The sequence below is a fragment of the Hydra vulgaris genome, chromosome 06, assembly GCF_038396675.1.
Source record: "Hydra vulgaris chromosome 06, alternate assembly HydraT2T_AEP".
NCBI classification, from domain to species: domain Eukaryota; kingdom Metazoa; phylum Cnidaria; class Hydrozoa; order Anthoathecata; family Hydridae; genus Hydra; species Hydra vulgaris.
In genome coordinates, this window is record NC_088925.1 from 1301194 (window position 1) to 1314260 (window position 13067).

At 26.9% G+C, this 13067-nt stretch overlaps 1 protein-coding gene across 2 annotated transcripts in view; it reads right to left on the bottom strand.

Moving 5' to 3' along the window:
* Nucleotides 1-13067, bottom strand: part of LOC100197067 (mucin-2) — a 53937-nt gene that overhangs the window by 26856 nt on the left and 14014 nt on the right. For both annotated transcript variants that reach the window (XM_065798933.1, XM_065798934.1), the window contains exons 10-12: nt 12637-12977; nt 526-1045; nt 81-321 (exon numbers count right to left, since the gene is read on the bottom strand). In XM_065798933.1, coding sequence (XP_065655005.1) covers nt 81-321; nt 526-1045; nt 12637-12977 — 1102 coding nt within the window. The remainder of the gene's footprint in view (nt 1-80; nt 322-525; nt 1046-12636; nt 12978-13067) is intronic.

Consider the following 13067-nt stretch of genomic DNA (forward strand, 5'->3'; position numbering starts at 1 on the left):
ATTTTAGAGTACTGTACTGATATCTTTTAAATAACTAAAAAAAATTATTTAATTCAATTATTTCTATAAAAAGAACTAACCAATCTTCACATTGGCCATTGCGTACACTTCCATGTGGATACCTAACACCATCTTTATAGCACGAACACTGACTGCGAGGTATGCAACGGTCAGTTGCAGTGTCAAAATAAAGATCTGGTGGACAATGACAACCATCAACACAATCTGCTATACACTTGGTACTACTCATTAGATTATCACACATTTTTGGGCAAGCACTACCACAATCATAATATTGCATATCACCTTTGCATGTTACAGCTGAAGGCAAAATGAATTATTATAAATCACTTGAACTTTAAAGAATACTTTTAAAAAAATTATGTAAATACATTATATAAAAACATTTATATAATATATTTTATTTTTTATATTTTGTCTTTTTTTTTCAATTTAGATTGAAATTTAACTTTTGTTATATTTGTTTGAATAATTATGTGTTCTGTAAATAGTAAAATATCTTACGACATAAAGCAGGGGTTCTCCATTTGATTTCTTTCCCTAGTTTTAAACAAACTCTTGAATACTGTGAAAGAGCTCCACAGATACAGTCACTTCTCAGGTCATAATTGCAATGCAAAACTTCTTGCATACATATTAACTTGTAAACTTCTGGGTCCAACACATCATGGCATGGTTGAAAAGCTTCTGTTTCAATAATAGAGCAAATTCTTTCAGCATTTTCATAGACAAAGATATCACTTCCAGTAGGATTATAAAAAGGTATTGGAGTAAAATTTTCAGAACATAAACCCTTGTTGGTTTGAAATACGCTTGCAAAGTCTTTAACATTTGAACGTTGAATTCCACTAAAATCAACAAAATCATTTCGATGATCACCATCAAAATTACCACATAAACCAACTAAACTATTTTTTTTCTTGGTAGCTCGATAAGATTCAGGAACAGTTATTTCAACAACTTCTCTTCCATCAAATGTAACTATCACTTGATCAGAAGTTATAACCATTATGTAACGCCCAGCCTGAAAATTTAAAGTTACATTTTACGAAATGCAATTTTTTAAATATGTATATTTATATATGTATACATACATACATGTATACATATATATAAATATATATATATATGTATGCATATATATACACATATATACATATATATATATATATATATATATATATATATATAAATATATATATATATACATATATATATATATATATATATATATATATATATATATATATATATATATATATATATATATATATATATATATATATATATATATATATATATATATATATATATATATATATATAGGTTTTTGGTAAATGAGTGCACGAGCTGTAAATAGCCAGTCTTTGTGGGGTTTGTGGGTTGCCTAGATAGTCTTGCCCTGGCTTTTTTGAAAAATTAAAATTATTATGTTTTGATGAAGTTTTTTTTTATTCTGTAATTTTATTTGTTGATTCACGGCAGGTATAGTAAATGTTTTTAATTGTAATAATAAATGTTTTTAATTGTAATAATAAATGTTTTTAATTGTAATAATAAATGTTTTTAATTGTAATAATAAATGTTTTTAATTGTAATAATAAATGTTTTTAATTGTAATAATAAATGTTTTTAATTGTAATAATAAATGTTTTTAATTGTAATAATAAATGTTTTTAATTGTAATAATAAATGTTTTTTTAGTGATAAAAAGACAGAAAAACAATTTGCAAAAAAAAGAAAAAACCTAATGTTTTTTTAAATAATTTTTATTTAATAATTTAGTAATTAATTAAATAGTAAATAAAAAACAATATTTAAATGTTAAAATATAATCAATTGTTCTGATAAAACAACAAAATATAAAAAACTGTTATACATCACGTTGTTGTTTTATAAAAACAAATGATCTTAATTATATAATTATAAAAGTTCTTAAAAAAAGTTCGTAAAAAAACAGCCGCCTTCTTCAAAAAAAAGCAGGAAGTTAGCATGGAGGCATACAAGGAAATATGCACTACTTTAAACAACTTTCAATTATGACAAACTAGTTAATCAATCAATTAAGCAAAATGTGTGATTATACAAAAAAGAAATTGTCTTCATTATCTAACAGTTCTTATTGTATAAGTTTACAAATTTTCAAAGAATTCTGAAAACCTGGACTATTATGTTAAGTTCTTTTGCAACATGCATATTTTGCATGCTTTTTAACATACTAATTATTTATCTTTTAACATAACGCATAATTGCATGGAACAGTTATAGCTATTTGAAATAACTTGTTTGACTTTAATTTTTTATTTTTATATCAGAATGTTCAAAAATTATTTTTTTCATAGTTTTTTAAGCATATCCTGAATGAAATAGTTTCATTTTCAACTAGTAAAACAAACAGTTTTACAAAATCTCATCATTTGAGAAGTTTTTAAAAGAATAACTAAATAAAAACATAAAAATATTTAACTTTATTTTTTCCAAAAATTTATATCTTGCACGGGCTTTATTTTGCCCAAGTGAACTGATTTGCACAGGTGTTAAGGCGGGTGCGGGCTATAGCCCGCCCTTCCTGCTAAAGCCTGTGTATATATATATATATATATATATATATATATATATATATATATATATATATATAGGTATATATATATACATATAGGCATGTATGTATATATATGTACATATATATACATACATACCTATATGTATATATATATACCTATATGTGTGTACATATATATACCTATATGTGTGTGTATATATATATATACCTATATGTGTGTGTATATATATATTTATATATATATATATATATATATATATATATATATATATATATATATATATATATATATATATATATATATATATATATATATATATATATATATATATGGACGGCACACAGTAGAGTATCCAACAATCAACTGACTTAATAAAGTTAGGCGAAGTGAAGTTTACATAGATTTGCTAAGGGTTTCGGTTCAGACAGGTAGTCTAAATAATATTTGTGAAGTGTTGATATCCAGATAAAATCTGTTTATCTTTATCCTGCACAAAATCAACAGTTTCAGATGAAAAGTAGAAAACATTCAATTAAAAAACATTTTGTCAACTATTTTTACTTTTGGTGTAATATATATATATATATATATATATATATATATATATATATATATATATATATATCAGGGCTTGTGATGAAGCGAGCGCGATCGCGCTCCGCTCGTAAAACGCGCCCGTAAACGGTATTTTCAAACGTTCTAGGCGCGACAAACAATGCTCGTTCAGCTTATAACGAGGGTATAAAATAACGCTCGTCCAATAGTTCGGGATTATTTTTTTATTTTCATAAAATATTTAAAAAAGATTTTTTTATTAAAAATATTCTATTATCAAAGCACTGATATAAAATATAAAAAGCACTTCGTCGTTCTCTTTTGCAGTAACGTAACGAACGAGCAGTTTGAAGTCGTTAATAGTTACTAATTTCAATAATGGAATGTGAACGTGGAAACACAATGTAAATACAAAAATGCGCAAATAAAATAAGAATAGAAAATTAGAAAACCATTATAAGAAAATTGAAACTGCAGAGTATTTTTAATCTTGTGAAAATATCAAGTAATATTTATTTGATTTATTGTTTGTAATATTTCACACATCGTTTATAATAAAAATAAATATTAATATTAGAGTAATTTTTAAAATTAGTTTTTGTTCATAGTATAGGTTTTTTATTAGCTATTATTTATTTTAACTCAAATTTAAAACGATTCTGTTGTTTAGAATGTTCGCAATCAAGGAGATTCGAAAAGGAAACAAAGTAATGATGTCAACATTTACTAAATGGAAAGTTGAAGAGGTAATAGGCTTTAGAACTGAAATTACCAACGGAACTACATACGTTATTAAAATTTACTGCAAAGTTTGTACAAGAAATAGAGAAGCGGTTGTAAAGGTTTAATAAGGTTACAAGGTTGTAAAGGTATAATACGACAATGTGCTTTACGGTTTGTCGATTGGACGAAGTTTGTGTCGATCCACACAATTCAAAGACATTTTGAAACATCTTCTCACCTTACTGCAATAAGGTGTGAGAGCGAAAAACCCTCAAATGCGCTCATTTGAGGGTTTCTCGCTCTGTGTTGCGATGTGTTACGTCAACCGATGGAATACAAAATACAAAATCCTCAAAGGTAATTAATAAATTATTACCTTTGAAATAAAGATTTTTTATTCTTATTTACCCGATTCTAATATCTTAATTTTGAACTGTGCTAAGGCGTCGTTTATTGCAGGCTTGATCAGGAAGATCGTACACCATCAATATATTTTGCTTTGATGATTTGGCCATTAAGCATTTACACATTTGTAAATGCTTGATGATGTTTATGTTAAATTTTGATATTTAATTATTTCTAAAACGCGCTGAAAAAATTAAACTACACTAAGAGAAAGTTGAAAAAAATAATAACCGAAAATAATTTCTCAACAAAAGAAAAAAATTAAACCTAAAAATACTTGATAATGACTCTTACGTTGAATTAATTAAAGTTCGCTAACTCTTTTTTATTATTCAATCAACGTAACATTAAAAAAAGTCAAAAACGATTTCACATTTTTTTTTATAAGAAACCAGTTTATAATAAACTAGTACTAGGAGCCTCAAAATCTTAAGAAACTTTTAGTACTAAGCAACTTTTCAATGAGAAATTTATTTGATGAGTATTTCCTCATTTTTCACTTAAATATCTCATCAACATTACTCGAAGTTAAGATTATCTACAACGGTGACAACAGTTTAAATGAGAATTTAATTTGCACGCGCAATCAAATAGAATTCAATTTGATTACAAATAAAAAATAAAAACTTGAAATTAAAGAAACTTTAAGGAAACTTTTAGTACTAGATTTAGAAAAAAGTATCCTTAAAATAAGAAATTTTTTAGTACTAACCGTTTGATTGGTTTCTTATTAAAAAAAAACGTGTACTTAACATTAGTTAAAAATCTCGAACGTTTTTTCCTTTAAAAAAACTAAATGAAATCGATGTTTATAAAATATATTATAGAAAAAGTTTTAAACTATGATTCAATTAAGATTGGTACTGCATAAAGTAAAAGCTTGAGGAAACAGTGTTTTTTTGTAATTGTGATATTCTTTTGTTTCTTAGATACAAGCGTCAATATCGTCTTCGTTAAAAGTTTTAACGGATGACGCGTATATAAGACTTGTAAACTGTGCCTATGAACTGGCCCTTCTGCCAACTATGCCGCACAAAAACTTTACTGTTATTGTAAGTATCGATATGTTGACTATTTTAAATATATTAGATAAAGTATTGAATAGTTGGTTCACATAAAAATAGTTGGTTCAAATGTTTCCAACTTTGTAAATTTTACTAATCTATTGTAAATTTAACTTTAAATGGAAAAATATAAAACATCATTTACAAAAAATGTTTAGGTAAACAGCTGTAAGATCACTGGTGTTAAAATAATCAAACGTAACGAAAATGGCGTTAGCGAGCGTGAATTCGTAAAATGCATTGCGATGGCTGTGCGTGAAAAATGTGCCAATATCCTGAAAGAAGCTCAATTCTTCTCAATTTTGTGCAATGCTAGCCAAGCTCGAAAAACAAAGTAAGAAAAAGAGTTAGTTTTGGCAAGAATTGAAAGATGTGGTTCTCCTTTTTATATTGTTCTGGATCTAGTTGATATTGATAGGTTTGTCGGAGGAGAAGCAGACCCCATTGTCAAGGGAATCAATAACATTTTTGAAACCGGGGAATTTAAACTAGACTCCCATGATTAACAAAAATAAATTAGTCAGTAAAACATCCGATGGTGCAAGTGTAAACTTTAGAAATTATTGCGGTGTCATAGCGCAAATAAAGGCAGATAGGATATGGCTACTTCCAGTTCATTATGTCAACCAGAGTCGAACTGGCAGTTAAAGAAGTTTTTTTCCGAGATCTCTAAATTAAAAAAAGTTGATGAATTTTACAATACAAATTTTTATCTGTTTCGAAACTCGGGGAAAATAAAACAAGAAGTAATAAATGCATCTGCAGCTTTAGGTAAAGTTTACCGCAAAGTTTGTGGTAAAACGTTGTGGCTTAAAACCATGGTTTATATTTTAGTTTATCATTTTATTTTCCAAGAACTTGGCTCATAGTGAAAACACATTACAAGATTACCTTTCTTACATTGTCTGGGATTTTTCTAAGATAAATGTAAACTATTCAATTTTTAAATATTAAACTAGATTAGATATTTTAGGTACTACGCATAAGACTCTACCGAAACTAACAGGAATGAGGTTTGTTGGCCATCATATAAGAGCTTTTAAGAATTTATTGGAGTGCTGGCCAGCTTATATAGTGGCCTACGAGAACTACGTAAATGAACGGAAAAACCCTATAACTTCAAGAGCAAAGGTTCAAGGGTTACTAAAGAAATTCAAATCATATAACTTTCTTTGCACCGTTGCTGTTTATCATGATTTGCTAGAGCTCATTGTGCCAGCATCGAAAGTATTTGAAGCAAATGAACTGTTGCCGCTTGATATTCTAGCTACAATCAACCGAACAAATTTAGAACTGGAATTGAAGCTCCAAGAAATCGATACAGATTTAGAATTTTTAGATAGCTATGTATCACGTTACATGGTTATTGAGGGCAAACATAACTTACCTGAAACACTGTCTGGTCAGTTTAGTAAAGCTGGCGACAAACGAAAACACCCCAGTAATAGAAAGTATATAATAGTAAACTTAGATATGACTTTGGTCGACGTAGATCAAGCATTATGCTTAGTCAGAAATATTAGGAGAAAGGTTATACCCAGACTTAAAAACACATTAAACAGCAGATTCAAAAGCATAAAGAAAGAGTCTGAGATTTATCACGCCATGCGGCTCATCGACCCGCAGAACTGGACTGATAACAAAGAGTTTGGCTTGGAAGAAATAAAGTATTTGTCCACGCATTTTTAAACACCAATAGAACATTCCAATTTTAATGAAAAGTTAGTTTTCCAAAAATGGAAACTATTTTTGATTCATTCAAGAACTAATCTTGAAGCATTGGTATGCAATCGCCAGACAAGAGAAATTTGGAGGTCGACGTTCTTGTACAAAAAGTCAAAGTTTCCTAATTAATTAAAAGTTATATCGATTATTTTCGCAATTTCTGGATCAAACTCAAGCGTGGAGCGAATGTTTAGCACAGTAACTAGCATATTATCAGATCAACGTTTATCTATGAATCACGACACTCTAAATGATAGCATTATGATATTAGGAAACCATGGAAGCTGATGAAAAGAAGAAATAATCCTGATTAAAAAGCGAGCAAAAGAAATTTGTTTGAATAAGAGACGAGTGGTTCAAGTTGATGATTATCCAGTTGACTATATGACAACAGCAACAACATTGATTACAAATCAAATTTTTGATGACAATGATGAAATAGACAGTGCTGATGAAGACATGACCGATGAAGTAGCTGCATTCAGTTTCGACGATGTAGAAGAGGAAACACCGTTGACAACAGTTGAGGCGAAAATCTGGTATTTAACTTATAATGAATAGTTTTTAAAAAAGAAAATTTTCAAATTATTCTTGTGTTATTTTTTAAGATAAAAAAAACGTAATTTTAAAAAGAAATTTTAGAAAAAAATTAAATAATTTGAATAAAAAATATTAAGAAATATAAAAACCATTAACCGTTAATTAAGTTTACAGAGTAACATTTTAAAATACATATATCAAAACAACGAAGCAAAACTAAGTCACTAAATTATGCTTCAATACTAAATCAATAAGAAGTTGCGTTTTTGTTTGATATTGTTTTTTTATAACATAAATAGTTAAAAATAAAATCGCGATCTGACAATATCGCGAAGAAGATATTGTGGTATTGATAAGAAGTTTGGAAGTATAGAAATCTATTTCGTTGAAGTAGTTTCATGAGTGTGATACTAATTCAAACATTTTTTGACGAAAGAATTATGTAACAAATACAAAAAGATATAAAAAATAAAAAGCTTTTTATGAGCATCGCCTTCAGCAATTTTCATGATCGCGCTCGCCGACGTTATCTCGAGCGCACATAATCACGCTCGATGAAAACATATTCTAATTTTACGAGCGCAATATAACACGCTTGACGATTTTCTTCATCACAAGCCCTGTATATATATATATATATATACATACATAAATATATATATATATATATATAAATGTATATATTTATATATATGTATATATGTATATGGATGTATAAATATATATATATATATACATACATATACATATATATTTATATATATATATATACATATATATATATACATATATATATAAAAATATATATATATATATATATATATATATATATATATATATATATATATATATATATATATATATATATATATATATATATATATATATATATATTTATATATGTAAATTATGTTAGTGTATTTTACAAATAGAGTGCTCAATGTTCTAAAATGAACAGAGCAATAATAAATTAGTAAAAAACACTTATCTAACTTTTATCTTCTACTTGAAGTTTCACCATTTCTGGATCATCAGGAAGAACTCTTCATGATGATCCAGCAATGGTGAAACTTCAAGTAGAAGATAAAAGTTAGATAAGTGTTTTTTACTAATTTATATATATATATATATATATATATATATATATATATATATATATATATATATATTTATATATATATATATATATATATATATATATATATATAAAATTAAATTTTAACTATTATTAAATAAATTTTTTTGCCTTTAGCAAGAGTGCTGAATAGTATAACACCCTAATGCTCCAGAAAAAGTATAAGTTGGACTATCAGAATACAAATGGAAGAAACAACAGGCTAACCATAAACACTCTTTCACTAATTAAAAAACTGCAAAATTCAACTGCTCTTTCTAAATATATATGGCAGATAAAAGAAAACATCAAAATAACACCTGACTTAATCGGATAATTAAAAAGGTAATGTCAAAAAAATTTTTACTTTTCATCCACAAAAAACTTTTTATAATTTATGAAACTTTTAATAGAAACTCTTAATAGTAAACATTATGTAACTATTTTTTTATACTTTAATTTTCATTTATCATATGGAGTCACAAGTATTGAGCAATAGGAATTTTTACCAACTATTTCAGTATCATAAAGAATCTGATGCTATTTAATTTAAAATTATTCCTAAATTGCCTTAATTAACAACAAATCATGATGACGTTGTATGATGTCACTGTCATGTATTAGATAGCTCTTAGCTCAGCATGGGATTTATGTGTTCAATATATAGAAGCTATTTGCCACACAAAAAAAGCAAAAAAAACTGCATTTTTTGATAAAGATTTAGAAAAACAGGCAAATTTAAGAGTAAATTCTCCTAACGTTTGAGAACAAAACTAAACTTTTAAGCCAGTAAACAGTTATTAATAAAGCAATATACAAAAACTATTTACCAAGTTAATGTGTAAATTAATTTGTTTTTATTTGGATTCATATAAAATATTGATTTAAAAATGAATTACCTTACTAGTTATCTTGATATAATTTTATTTTTACCATACAGCTGTTTTGTATTAAATTACATACCCATGTTTTTAATTGGATGTATAACTTTATTAATTACATTTAATTATGTTATTTATGCAATCAGTGGCGAATCATAACAAGTAGAGCCCCTTAGTGTTAAAGGCCCTAAGCCTAAGAGTCTGGAGGTCCTAAGTAAAGGCCCTAAGTTGCTTTCAGTTTATCTTATAAACTTTATTTTTAAAATGTAATACAAGTATTATCAAACAATGTTTGAGAAATTACATAACATGATCGACTCTTTTTGGAGTCACTCACTAGCTTGGTTCCCCCCATTAGCTCAGGCCTACTGCCTTTGCTTAGTCTGCGTACCTTATAATATACCATATAAATTAAAAATTTTTATTGAAAATTTTTTTGAAAAAAGTTAAACCATATAAATAGTTGCATTTTTACTCAGAGATTACCGAAACACAAGAAGAATTAGTATTAAAGTTGAGACTTGGAAATATGAAATTGAAGCAAAAGGGCTTTAGATAAACATAAATAAGACAAAAGTTATGCATTGTCAAGAATGAGAAAGCAGAAAATACTGGAAAGCGGCCGTTTGGTGTGTGTAGGAAGAGAGTTAGAGCTAACTTTATAGTTTGTACTTTACTATAGTTTGTAGATATTGAAAAGATATTCTCTAAAGATTGTTGGTTTTGAGTGTAGAAAATGTACTTTCGGTGAGTATAGAGAAGTTAAAAAAGAGATTGAAATAAAAAGTGGATAAAAGATAGAGTGTTTTAGTAAATTTTGTTATGTTGGAGTTGCAATTGGAGTTACAGTTGGAGCAGAAGAAGCATCCTGGGCAAGAGTAAGGTCTGTTTGGACCAAGTTTCAAGAATTATCTTCACTTTTAACAGCAAGTGGTACTTCATTAATAATAAAAGGTAAGTTCAACAGCACATATGTCCAGATCATTATGATGTATGGCAGTGAAACATGGGCAATGACGGTTGATGATGTCCAGCTTTTGGAAAGAACAGTAAAGATGATGATTAGTAGGACATGCAGTGTGATTTTAAAAGACAATAAAAGCAGTGATGATTTAAGAAAAAGATTAGGCATTGTGAGTATATCTGATTGGGTGCGTCAAAGAAGATTTAGGTGGTTTGGGCATGTAAAGCATAAAGATGCAGACGACTGGCTGACAGCATGTAAAGAGTTGGAAGTTTCAGAAAAAAAACCTTAAGGTAAAAGCAGAAAAACTTGGTAAGAATGTGTTTAAGATGATTTGAAAAAGCTACATTTAACGAAAGAAAATGTTCATTTATACCGTTGAACTTTGAAGTTGAAGTTTAGAGTTTGTTGATGTTAATGTTGCTTGATGTTGATTTATTACAATTTAAGAATCCTACTTTATTTTTTATTACCTGATATAAGTTACAACAAACTATTCAAACTGCTAGAAAAATATCTCTCACTGATCTGTCAAACAACTCACTATCTGTGGAAAGAATTATAAAACTTTCATCTGAATCCTTAAAAAAACGTTGATGAAAGGATGAAGAGACTGCTCTAGTTTTTAACCATGCTGAAAACTAGAGCAAAATGGAAACCAAGAGAAATGTGACAATTGCATACTTTCTTCAAAGTAATTTTATCATCTTTTATGTTACAAAAATATATTGAAAATGACAAAAAAAAATTTTAAATACAGCTTGTTGTTTCTTCCAATATGAGAAAAATGAAATGTTTTTATATTGCAGAAATAAAAACTAAAAATTAGATAAACCATACACAGGGCTTAAAGGCAAGAGATAAAAATTCTAGCTTTTATAAAACTAACCTAAATTAAATCAAAACCAGAACTTTTTGTGAACACTCTCAAATAAAAAAGAGTCTTTCAAAAAAAGAAAGAGTTATAATTTTTTTGAGAAAAAAGACAAATAGTCAAAAACTTTGAAGCGATTTCCCAAAATTACTTCAAGTCTAAATTAGCTAAATTTTTTGGAACCGTGATTATATATATGTATCACGTAAATCCCAAAGTGAGCCAATGTGTTCAGAAAAAAAAAGTATGTTTAGACAGTGGCCTAATATATGTTTAAATTGTATGCTCTCTTGTGGATCATACGATCAATTTTCAACATTTTTGATATTGTTTAACTATTTTCCATTGCACTTTGAAAACATTAAAACAAGATGATGATAATGATTATTGCACCATAATTTACTAATAGTAATTAAAGCGAGAAAAATAATTTAAAAATAAAAATAATCTTCGTTTAATTAATTTATTTCAGAACTTAAAGAAATTCTAAATTTATTAATCATAAACTTGATTTTCACTTTAAGGTTTCATTTTTGTCAAGAAAAATTATTTCCGACTTACATAGGTAAAATATCATTAATTAATTACAAATTTGTATGTGCTATATACAAATCACTGGACAAAAAAGACAATAACTCATACATCTACAAACATCTCCATGCCAACAATAATTATTTTGTCAATTATAATAAAACTTGCTTTTTCGATATTGAGTTCTGCCTCTAATAAATTTGAGCTTAAACTCATAACTATGATAGAACTTCATTAAATCATTTATCATTCTTTGTGTTCAATTTTTAATGCCTTTGTTACTATTTTTTATACTATTGCTTATTCTGTCATAAATGACAATTTTAATTAGGGTTGTAAAATACAATAAATTAAATAATTTTCTTTTAACCCAATTAAAGAAGAATAGAAGAAGCCATCAAAAAAATTTGTCAAAACTGTTTATGTAAAATACAGTTTTAATGTTTAAAAAAATGTTTGAAAGTCTTATTTCTTAATTATTTTATATTATTTTGCACTAAAAAGGAAATTTGGATATATATTATAACTGTTTGATGGAATTGAATAAATGCAGAGTTGCATTAATAACAGTTTAATTTGCTTATTGATAGTTTTTTTTTTAATACTTCAATAAATACACTGAAGAAAGTAGTTTTAGCTATTAAAGCATATAAAATAAATATTTGAAATTTTTACCTGCTTAATTTTTGGAGTACCATCATATGGCAAACTAACTAAATTTCCATCAACCCGAACTATAAACAAATCACCAATTTTTTGCCCTAAATGTATGGCTTTGTTATCTGCTTTAATATCAAGTGTTCTTTTGACTGTGGTATTATAATTCATTTTAGGGTCATTGTTGATAATTATATCAAAATTATTTTGTGAGTCAGTGTCATGGACCAAAAGATAAGAACAACCAGTGCTTAGTTGGTACTTTAGACCATCAAATGTACTGTACTGCATTTTATCATGAACATAACATGTTTTCATAACAGCTGTACTCATTGAATACATTAATCCAGAAATTGAATCTATATAAAAAATAGTTTAAATTTTGTTTAATTTTCTTTAGATTTTTTCTTTTAATTTTATAAACATTTATATTAAAATCAAATTTTGAT